At 41.1% G+C, this 12302-nt stretch overlaps 1 protein-coding gene across 1 annotated transcript; it reads right to left on the bottom strand.

Annotated features, from left to right (window-relative positions):
* Positions 1 to 3895: 3895 nt before the first annotated feature.
* On the bottom strand, positions 3896 to 12079 carry LOC138756665 (T-cell surface glycoprotein CD8 beta chain-like). The gene is made up of 5 exons (XM_069923051.1): positions 12034 to 12079; positions 11232 to 11576; positions 10595 to 10702; positions 4146 to 4244; positions 3896 to 4047 (listed from the first exon to the last, which is right to left on the bottom strand). The coding sequence occupies exons 1-5, from the start codon at positions 12077 to 12079 to the stop codon at positions 4007 to 4009; spliced, it is 639 nt and encodes a 212-aa protein (XP_069779152.1). The 3' UTR covers positions 3896 to 4006.
* Positions 12080 to 12302: the final 223 nt, after the last annotated feature.

The following is a 12302-nucleotide window of genomic DNA, read 5'->3' as shown; positions in this document are numbered from 1 at the left end:
TAGGTTTATGTTACTTTAACCACTGGATTTCTGATCCATGCCCAGAGCTCCTGGTATTACCAAATAAGAGATGGCATTTGACTCCCATCTTTGTTCAATGCAGCCATCATCAGGATTTGCTCTCTGGCTCATTGGATCTCGCTCATCTCACATCCATGACACTGGCTCAGCCCTTCCTCTGCCTGGTTCAAGACCAAGTCCAAATTGTGGCTGTAGCACTGGCTCTGCACCAAGTCTTAATCTGCCCAGTCCTTGACCAAACTGTTCTGTGGTTCTAGCACTGCTTTGGTATCTAACAGCTTCCTTTCTTTGAGTTCTTCATCAATAATTTACTTCAAGCACCAGATAGCACTGAACTTCCCAGTGCCTGTGACCTGGCCTCAATAGCAGCAATTTATTTGTCCAGTTCCCGTTGCTTCTTTAGCTATTTTTTTTAGCTCCATTTCCTCCATTCTTAGCTGCTCCTCCTCTTGTCATCACCGCACCTGTATCCATCTTAGTTGCTCTTCTTCATCTTCCAAGTTCAATTCAAACTGGAGCATTTTCTTTTTCACTTGAAACTCTGGGGCCTGTTCTAGAGCTCCCCCTCCTGGAAATATTGATGTACTATCGCTAGGTCCAATTAGGTCCTGTATGTCAGGTGATGCTTTAATCTCTGACCATGTCTCCATTTTGCATTGTTCATCCTCTACACCACCATCTTGTGGCATAGCTTCAGCCACTAAGAAATCCTATTAATGGTTTTTACAGTAATTTTAGGAGATGTGTATCCTTCACAACTTTTTTCTTTACTATATCCTCCCTCAGTCTTGCTTGAAGAATCATTTTAATTCCCTTTGTATCTAATTGCTGCCTTTGCAATTCTTCTGTAAGCTCTGTTACCTTCATCTGCTCAACACATAGTTCCTTAGCAGCTGCTGTTTTATTTTTCATTGTATCATTTGTCGCACTCAGATTTTAAACATGCACAACAATTTCTCCAAAACAATCCTAATCAGACATGCTCCAAAACAGTGTTCTATTCTATAATAAACACAGAAGGTTTACTGCTTCAAACAATGGTTTTGGATTATTGCTTATCGAACTGCTCTCAACAGAGCCCAATCAATCCAGTCTTCTTCCACGTTCGATTTCCAACTTTAAATTATCTTCCAATCTGTCCTTCTATTGACTAACGGATCAACAATCCAGATTTTCTTTGATTTACATGTCTTGGTTGAAGATCCGTCTGCTATTGACTAACAAGTCAATAACAACCCATTTTATTGACTGGGACCCAAGCCTGAAACCCCGGTTACCCTTTACTTCTTATGGATGCTGTGTGACCTGCTGAGTTTGTGTATTGCATTGAGAAGCAGGCACACCCAACACCTCTACTTTCCAAGAAGTCTGAGGATATTTGGCATATTATTGAATACTCTAGCCTCAAGAAGGTGGCCAATTTCAAAGCACCATCACCCTGGCCATAACCTCCTTTCACTGCTACCTTTGGATAGAAGGTAAAAAGCATTAAGTGCAGCCCCACTAGGTTCAAGAACAGTTTCTTTCTAACAGATATCAGGCTCTGGGACCTCCCCTTTCTATCACAAAAGGATTGTCTGCTTTATTGTAACACCTTCTTTTTCATTGCACAGTGGCAGCTATGAATATTTATTAGCTACTTGTCCCATGTATTTATAAACCATGTTTAATTTAATATGCAGTATTATTTTTCATGAAGTACCTGTTCAGATGTAGCAAGAATTTTTGTACAATGTGCAAGACAATAAATTCATGTTCAGTATCATCGAGATTCACCCATCTTCCTCATCAACGGGTTCAACCTATAGCCTTTCAGCCTGTCTACCTCTCATCTCATTATACTGGCTCTCTCCCCTCCACACTCTCACTACTGATGCAAAGTCCTTACTCAAAACATTGACCATAGATGCTGGTTGTCCTCATTTCCTTTTTTACTCCAGGTTCCCAAATCTGCAAACTCTAGCATCTCTGATGTAAATCCACGTTGACTTTGCCTAATCCCTCTAAGAACATTCTATTCAAAAGACAATTTGCTGGAGAATAATATAGCTTTGGAATGATATCAAGGTTTTGTGGAACTAGAGCACGGCATTTGATTCTCTCAAGTTAAAGCCCTACAACGTAAGGATTGCATCTATGTTATTCATTGACAATGAGTGCAATTCAACTTCTTCATGCACTTTACTCAAATTTCGGGGAAAGAGAAAATAAGATCAGAAGTAAATCCCTTGACCCTTCAAGCCTGTCTCACCATTCAACGCTGTCAGGATTCATTTCCTCTTCTGTGTCAGATCCCCATTGCTCTTAATTCCGTAAGATCATAAGACATAGGAGCAGAATTAGACCATTCAGCCCATCAAGTATGCCCTACCATTCCATGATGGCTGATTTACTCTATGCTTCAACCCCTCTTGCCTTCTCCCCATAACCCTTGATTTCCTTCCTTATCAAGAACCTGTAAACCTCTAACATATCCAGTGTCTTGGCCTCCAAAGCATGCAATGGAAATAAGTTCCATAGATTCACCACACGAAAAGGAATTCCTCCTCATCTCTGTTCTAAGAGGGATGTTTTCATATTGAGGCTGTGCCTTCTGGTTCCAGACTCCCCCACCAGAGGAAACATCATCTCCAATTCCACTCTTTCCGGTCCTTTCCCTGATATTTTCCACTCCTCCAAAAATCTATTTCATTTTCAAATAACTTTGCCCTTTTCCACAAAGATCTAGTTTCACACCCCCAGAGAATTTCAGAGATTCACCTCCCTCTGCCAGAAGGTGTATAGAGAGAACAAAGAAAAATAATGGAGAGAAAGAGGCAAAAATTAAGGTGGTACCTTGGGATGAGTAATTGCATGTACAGTCTAATGAATTACTTCAGTGCAGTCACCATGAATGTGTCGAAAGCGTATTCATCACAAAAGCTACATAATTTCTGTGAAACAGGGAAGTCTGCAGATGCTGTGATTGTAGTAAATACACAAAATTGCTGGAGAAAATTAGTAGGCCCCGCACTGCCCATTAGTACATAATTTCAGTTCATCGATCTGAAACTAACCCTATTTCTCTCCCACAAAAGTCTGTCTGACCTGCCGAGCATCACTGGCATTTTCTAATTTCATTTCAAATTTCAAATACTTGCGTGTTTTGGTTTTTTTTGGCTTTTCAAATTCAGAGTTTATTTTTACTGTTTTTTTTTGGGTGAAAGTAGCTTACTTTGTCCGGTTTAAGTTTCCAACTTGTTTCAGGGCGAACAATTCGCTCATTAATGACTGCATCCAGCCTACTTCCAAGAGCAAGGATTCAAATATTGGGACCCCAACTGTTCTGTGGCGTTAGGGTTAGGGTTAAGAATTTTTTAAGATCATTGAAGCAACAACTATTAAACAGATCACCACAGGAGACGTGCTTGTCTAACACTATTAGTTACCAATTTAAGAAGCACCTCAGAGGCTTTCATGGATTTCTAATAGGACAGGACCACCTTCTTATTCAGAGCAAAATCAATCAAGCTTTAACTGGAACATGGTAATGGCTTGACTCAGTATCAATTTGTTAGGTTGGTTTAACAAAAATTTGACTCATTGACCTCAGGACCTTCATTATGACTTTAGACACAACTGAATGTCAGATCCCTTCACTTACCTATGAATCAATGCACAATACATATAGTGAACTATTCTTTTTTCTAAAAGGTTTCTGTAAATAATCTATATTGTCTAAACCACATCAAGATTTAAACAGCAGTGTGCGATTGTCTTTTAAATTTTATACCTACAAATTCAGCAACTTAATTGAACAGAGTCTAATGCAGAATGTGAGAGGCAGGGTTACACAGGAGACTATTCTCTCTGTTCTTAAGGGCAGGCTTCGGGCAAAATTGCAATGAGAATGATGCAAGGCAGATTCCATACTTGAGCAGATGCGATATTCCGTCCTTTCCTCCCACCCTGCACTTCAGGGACACGCCATAACATTTTCACTTCCTTATCTCTTGCGAAACTGGTGTGGACATCGCCTTTGGTAGTCTAGAGAGGAAAGGGAAATGTAGATTCTTTGGTTAAGTAAGTGCTCAATGATATTGACAAATTCCTTGACCAATATTTAAAACTACATGAGGACTTACGCTTCCTCCTCCGAAGCATGATGACAAAAATGATGGAAATCAGAAGTACAAAGTTACAGGCCATCAGTGATCCCCAGAAAGGCCAGTCACAGGCATACTCTGAAGGAGGAACACAAGTGTAACATTAACCAAAACAAATGCATTCAGCAACGGACAGGTTTCATTAAATGCAGAGCAGAACCTCCCCTCATTACCCAATGAAATAACATGAAATGAGCCTGCCCCCCCCCAAAAAAACAAAAGGCATTGGGGATATATTTTTACATCACTCAAGCGACGCTATTAACACAGACCACTAGAGGAGACATGCAAGGTAATTATGCTGCCTGGCCACAGGACTGCAGTGGGTCATCTAGCCCGAGAGGAGGAGTAGGATCACAAAAGCGGGGGTTTTTTGGTGCAATATTTAAATAAATCCTGTGATGCATCAACAAGCTGTGACAAAAGTTGGGAGATGGATTGATTAAGTGATGTCACCCCAACAACCTTGCACTCAACATTAGCAAAACCAAGGAGATGATTTGTGGACATCAGAGGAAGTCAGAAGAATACAATCCAGTAGAGGACCCCAAAACCCAGCAGCAATAGGAATTCACCAAGACAAATGGTTACTTAAACAAAAGTTACTTTTAATTATCTTTTATCATAAAAACAGGATCAATCTTGAACTTATTACTATTAACCTAACCCCCTTCTAATTCTAAGCACACATGTATCTAATATGTGTGTAAGTTCAGAAAAGTTCTTTGAATCACAGTCCTATCTCACTTCTCACTCCTCTAAGTTCACCGGTATCTGGCAATTTTAATACTGTGCACAGAATTTAACATTTATGAATTTCACCAGGTTTTGGTGCTTGAAAATGGTTATCACTCAGGAAGGTTCTTGTTAGTTTTCAGAGAGAGGTTTGTTGCTCGTTGGACACCCACAACTGATCCCTTCCAATCAGCCACTTCAGTGTCTTGCTGAAGAAACTTGCCCCATCAGGGTTTTCCAGATGATAATCTCTTTCTTTCAGATCACCGCAGAGTTCCTTTTCTGGTTCCCTTATTTCAAGTGAAACATTATACAGCCAGCCATCTCCTTTTGTATGGACCACAAGGACTTTGACCAGGCTGAACTAAGAACTAAGTCTCCAAAATTTTTTTTTCAACAAGTTTGCCAGCTTGTCCTGTTCCAGTCCCAGCAGCTGCTGCTGAACTGTAGAATTCTCTCTCTCTCACACAGAGAAAACCACATGACCCTCTTAGAACAGCCAACTGCACTCAGACAGACTACGGTTCTGGACCTAATCTTCTGAGTTGATTCATCTGTTGCCTTCTAAAACAAATATCCATTACTCCACAGCAAGTCCAATTAACACCTACGTGTGAAGTCCTTATAGGCATTCTTCAAAGTTTTTGCAAAGGCACTCGGAGCCTGGACTGTCTGGCTTGAGCAGAGCTCTGACATTTTAAATGAGATCTGTGTTGTAGTGTTTGTATATGACTTAAACTAAAATACCTGCCACAATTTATCTCCTATAAAATATATCTATATACAATATAAAATATAACATTAACTGTCACATGGGACAGTAGTGAAGAGGGTCAAGAATTTCAAATTCCTGGGTGTTAACATCTCGGAGGATTTACCCTGATGATGCAATCTTGAAGAAGGCTCGCAGCGGCTATGCTTTTTGAGGAATTTGAGGAGATTCGGTATGTCACCAAAGACTCTCAAAAACTTCTACAGGTGTACTGTGGAGATCATTCTCGCTGGTTGCATCTGCCTGGTTCAGAGGTGCCAATGCCCAGGACAAGAAGAAAACTCCAGAGGATTGTTAACTCAGCCTGAAACATCACAGGCACAAATATTCACTCCATCAAGGACATCTACAAGAGGCGGTATCTTAAAAAAGTAGCCTCTATCCTCAAGGACCTCCACCACCCAGGCCATGTCCTCGTCTCTCTGCTACCATTGGGAAGAAAACGGTACAGGAACCTGAAGATGAGCCCTCAGCAGCACAAGGACAGCTCTTCCCTTCTGCCATCAGATTTCTGAATGAACAATGAACCACGGGCACTGCTTTACATTGACATTTTCTTGCACTATTTTTATTTATTTTATAAGGTGGTTGATAAAAATGTTTGGACTGTGATGCTGTTGAAAAACAACAAATTTTGTGACATGTTATGACAATAAATTCTGATTCTGAAATGCCCTGAGATTGCACCAAGGCACTTTATATATGAAGAACGGTCAGGTTAAACAGAAGTAAAACATATTTGAAGCTGTGTTAATTTGTGTTGGGGAGGTGAAGGTGGCGGCAATTCGACTGATACTGGATCAATTACTTATAAAATAAGTCTTGATCAATATACTCAGGAGGTCAGGAAGCAGCTGTGCAAACAGAAATAGTTAATGCCTCAGATTGAAGATTCAGGATTCGGAAGGAGAAAAAATAAGTTAACATCAAATTGGAGAGAGGTTGGGGATGGCAGGGATGATTAGGGTGAAGGGAATGTGGTGAAGCCTGATATGAGCTGTAAGTGTGATTGCCTAGTTGAAGGGTTAATGGGGGCACATGGCTCCAAAGAGTGAGAACAGAAAGAAAAATGTATGAAAGTTGCAAAATTGAAACCTGAATTTCTATAATAGAATGAGAATATAGAATATTACAGTATAGTGCAGGCTCTTTGGCGCTCTATGTTGTGTCAACCTATATATTCCTACCAAAATATACGAAATCCTTCCTATCTTGTAACCCTCTTTTTCTCTTTCACCTATGTGCCTGTCTAAGAGTCTCTTAAATGCCCCTAATGTTGCAGCCTCCACTACCACCCCTGGCAAGGCATTCCAATCACCCACAACCCTCTAAGTTAAAAAAAAACCCTACCATTGATAACCCCCTAAATTTTCTTTCCTTCACTTTGTACAGATGTTCTCTCATGTTTGCAACTCTCTCCCTGGGGGGAAAAAAGTGCTGGCTGTCTACCTCATCTATAAAAATCTTGTAGAGAACCTAAGCAAACCCCCTCAGATGCATGACCAGGATCATTCTGGTGCAGAGAGGGAATGTTAGTTACTTATAGAATTGAAATTGAGTCAGGAAGGCTGTGGCACATCCAGTTGGAAGGTGAGTTGCTGTTCGTCAAGCATTGGTTGGAACTATGGAGGAGACCACCGTCAGATCAGGGAGAGTGGGATGGAGAATTAAAGGGACAGACAACAGGAAGCTCAGGGTTGTCCTCTGTGGGTCAAACACAGGTGCTCTGCAAAGTAGTCACCTTCAAAACAGAGGGGCCCATAACATCAACACTGAATGCAGGATACAAATTTGGAAGAAGTGCAAGCGATCACTGCTTCACCTGGAAGGACAATTTGGCCTTTACTCTGCAAGGCTAACTCAAAAAATTCCTAATGTCTGTCACATTAATTCTCAATCCCACTCCCACTAGGAATTCACTGCCTGCAGCCTCCCCCACTATTATAATGAGGAGTAATGCAAGATTCAGGTCCAACAGATCCTCTTCCAACTGAACTAGACTATGAATTCTAAAACCTCAAGTAACTTGCCTGTGTCCAACATCTTATTGGTGGGCACTTTGAAGTTGGCTGAAGTGTTTCTGTGCTTAATGGTGCTACAACAATGCAATTTAAAAAATGATCTAAAGATGTAACATTAACATTGCCTTATTTTATGATTTTCGAACACATAAAAGCAAAAATAATCTGATGGAAGAACTCAGTGGGTCCAAAATATCTCGATCTCTCTCTCACACACACGCACACTTCCATATGAAGTCTTGAGACAATCCAGCCACAAACCTTTGACTTAATTAATTCAGCAAAAGTGAAGGAAGAGAAGCCGGAGTAACGCAGTGAGTCCTGCTGCATCCGTGGAGAGAAATGGCCAGTCAACGTTTTCGGGTTGGGACTCTATACCGAACGCTGTGTGACCATTTGTTGTTTGTCCCGTTTAATCCTTCCACCTTATTCCTGATTGCTCAAGATTCTACCGTTTTTGGGTTTCTCAAGTTCAGACAAACTTGCTCCAATACTTGCTTTTCCCAGGATCGACCCCACCAATCCCTGGTCCCAGGGAGTGTTCAGGTCTGCCCCATGATTGATGTTACAATAGCGTTTGGCTTTTAAAATGAGGTTGACTAGAAGGCAATAAAGAAAACAACTTTTTTTTAAACAGGGTCTCCAGGAACACGAAAATGCTTTTCAGTAAATGATGTCCTTTCCAGACACAGCGAGGTCTTTTTGGCTATTGGGTGGGTGATAAATATTAAGCAATAAAAACATTTTTATTGCAGCTACAATCTATTATTTGTGCTTTGATCAAAAGCTGATGTGGACATCTCAGATATAACCAGCATATCGAATAAAATGTTTATTTTGCTGCGTGTTTCATTCAGCGGAGAGAAACTACATATATTGAACAGTAAAAACAGAACGCTGGAGAAACTCAGCAGGGCGAACCGTGTACGTTATGTAGCAAAGATAATCCAAGGGTAGCTGCTTAGACCATTTGCAATGGCACTTTCGAGTCAAAAAAAGACGCTGACCCACACTTCCTACAGGAGTGAAACACCAAAGTGTGATTCTTGTAGTACAAACAGAGAAATGCAATGCCTGCTGAGTTCCTGTCGTGTTTTTACTCCACTCCAGACAGGGTAAAGACCACAGAATCTCTCTCCTGGAGGACATTAAAGAACCAATTTTTTTTTTAACGAAAATCCAGTAATTTCCTGACTAAGAGCCCGTTCTTCTGTAATACCAGATCAGATCAATCCGATTTCTCATTTTTAATGATCCATATAAAGAATCTTTAATTCTCAAAGGTGATCCTGACCTTGACCAGTTATTCTCATGCACGTTGTGATAAAGTTTCCGGAATTCGCAGCCCAACAACTTCAAAATGAGTTCTGGCCCATAACTTCCGAACGATAAGATGGGTCTGTCCCTCTTCGCAGATCCCACCTGATCAGTTTGACCTCCCATGTTATTTCTTCTCGCTGTTACCGCGCACAAACTCCATGCACCGATTCCCCAATCTTTTTTCTATCAATGCTCCGGAGGTATTTTGACAGCGAACGTTCTTCATCATCGGACTTGAGGGGCTCCAGGAAAAAAAAAACCCTGGGGTGGTTTGACTATGGAAGAGAGGGTTAATTCCATAAACAGGGATGGAGTGCAAGGTCAAGCGTTTTTCATTACTCGGTGCAGCGTCAGGGTGGAGAGGCTCAAATGAAAGGTGTTCAGGCACATTTTAAAACCCTCCCTACTGTGTTCAAAATAATTTATTAAAATACATGTAATTTTCTCACCAACGAAGACTGGAAACGAAAGACAATGCAGGCGAATCTTTTTCTATTTCTTGAACAATTAGTATTGAAATTAATAGTTGATCCTTCATATAACTTGCGGTTAGAAATTAGATTAGTTATATTTTTTCCTTTTCTTTTTTAAAAATCAATATCATGGATCATACGTGTTTTGTTTACAGTTGTTTACTATCGGTCATTTTAATTTATTTCTATTTGAACTTTATATCTGATACTTTTTTTCTTAAAACAATTGAAAAATAAATAAATGTTCTGTTCTCATTAACGAAGACTGGAAATGAGAGACGATACAAACGAATCACCCGAGTAAGGGCGAAAAGGCAGGCATTGAAATTAACATAGAACATGTACAGGCCCTTCGGCCCTCGATATTGTACCTACCAAAAAGAACTAAACCCTTCCAACCTCGTAGCCCTTTATTTCTCCTTCCTCCACCAACACCAGGCATTCCAGGCACCCAAAACTCTCTGTGTGTAAAAACCTTACCCCTAAACTTTCCTCCCTTCACTTCGTACGTGTCCTGATCCTGCCCTGGGAAAAAAAGTGCTGGCTGTCCTCTCATACAGACCTTTATTGAATCACCTCTCATACTTCTTCGCTCCAGAGAGAAAAGTCCTGGCTCTGCTAACCTTGCCTTATAAGATTTATGTTCCAATCCTGATTGTCAGCAAGGGTTCTGTACAGTGAGACGTTTTCTTCCCTTCCCGCCGATGCTTCCTTGAGCAGCTGAATAGTTCCAGCGATTTAACATTATTTTTTTCTTTAGGGAATCTTCACCTTCTCAGGCCACTCTGTAAATATTCTCTAGGCAACGTCCTTCTGGCAAACGTTTCAGGATTTATTCACTCGAAATTTAGGTTTACAAACTTGAAACGCGTCTGTTCTACTGGGACTTTTATTGAAACTAGACATCTGGCGTTGAGCTGCTGTCGTGTTGAGAATTCTGCGGCAATATTGTTTTCTCCTGCTTCAACAAGATCAGCTAACAATCAATGTGACTAAAAGAACCAACGTCAACGCCGACTCTATTTATCAACCATGTGTTTTCAACAGAGAGACAATCCCAGCGAGACCATCTCCTCAACCAAGACTACAGTGAAATAGCAGCCTTACCATTGTTCATCTTTTTCTTCTTGTTTCGCCACTTCGGAATCCTGGGCCGATTCATTTTCAGGGGTTTTGTAGTTGGAGGCGAAGAAGTCACTTTCTGTTTCTCTGGGACTGTAATAAACATTAGTTTGTGGATTTTACACTGTGCTGCATGTGTTATCAGAGACTGTTTTCACTAAAAGCAAAAATTAATAACCCTGCAGTTGAACTCTTGTTTATGTTAGACGAGAATAATAACCCTCTAATACGTCTCTAATAACTCAAACCCGGTAATTTACAGCAATATATTTAAAAAAAAACAATCATTCCAAACCCAGATTGTAAAACAATCAGGAAATCCAATGCAATCGAAATAAGCGGCAGAATTCTTTGGGTCTAACACAAGCGGTTAATAGACAACAATTTAACAAGTTCATTCACTAGAAGAACAAATGCTAAAGCATCAAACGTCTAAGATTATATTGATAAATCACTTGTCTGATTCTATAATTGTTTTATATTCTGAAATAATATATCTCCAACCCAAAGATTAGTTACCATTTTCTTGGCTTTTTGTGCGGTATTCGGACTCCCAACAGTTATTTTTGTAGTATTAGATCGTTTGCTGGGAGTGTGTGTGTGTGATCGGTCATCTCCTTACCTACAGTTAGTGCACTTCCACCTCCCATTAGCGTTTTTTGGGAACTGAACATCAGGCAGTGATAGGTCCCATTATCCGTGAGTTGCACGTCTTTAATCACTAAACTGAATGATGAACGAAAGGTACTGCTGATCAAAATGAAGCGGCTACTTATCCCATTTCCTCGGCGCACGTTGTCCATTAAGTCCACCGATATCACAAAATGCGACGCAGAGTCCTCGTCCAGTTTGTACCAAAATAACCGACCCAAAGATAGTTTCGCAGTGCAGGAGAATTCCACCTTTTCCCCCTTAGCCGCAATTGTTTTGGCCGGTGTTTGGAGTAGAATCGACTGGAACTGCGCGCCTGGTCAGAAAATGCAGAGTTTATTCCAAAGCTGCAGTTTATTTTGTTCTCCCAATACCAACGCCCCCCCCCCCCCCGCATTATAAAAATCTTTCTCACCCCAACCACCACCACCCCCTTCCTCGCGGTATCTGTTTATCCGTTCTTTGCGGATAAGAGAATATGTAACAGCGCAGCGTTGCTTTTAATCGGTACATCACGACCGAGTGTTTGTTCTCCCAAAATAAAGTTAATTCGCAATGAATTATCTACAACAGAAAACCGGGCAGAATCTGATCGCATCCTGAGAGTCTCTCACCTTAGCATGTTCCACATCTGTGCCCCCCCACCCCCCCCCCCCCCCCCAACGCCGCACTTCCTCATGACATCGTTTTTATTTGAATCCCAGCAGCGTTGGACAAATGCCACTCATGAGAAGTCTTAGCCGAGTGATGTGACATGAACATTTTCTACTTACCACGTATCCAACAGTTCAGAATGAAGATGCACCCAAGGAATTTCATTTTGTCTCGCAGGGAAGGCGCTGCTCACTCGGAATCACAGCAGGTGATTCTGCTGCGAGGGGAGACCAGTCGCCTCTGAGACACCGGGACCTTCTCTCCCCTCTGCACCATTCAGCTGCCAGTTCCAGGCCACGTCATCAACGTATGCAAATAACTCTGACCTGCCAATAGCTCGCTCGAAACCAGCCTCCCGCCAAGCCTGAAATTAACGAACGCACTCAAC

Source organism: Narcine bancroftii, chromosome 3, assembly GCF_036971445.1.
Source record: "Narcine bancroftii isolate sNarBan1 chromosome 3, sNarBan1.hap1, whole genome shotgun sequence".
NCBI classification, from domain to species: domain Eukaryota; kingdom Metazoa; phylum Chordata; class Chondrichthyes; order Torpediniformes; family Narcinidae; genus Narcine; species Narcine bancroftii.
The sequence above is the reverse complement of the archived record's forward strand: the minus strand, read 5'-3'. Positions and strand labels throughout refer to the sequence as shown.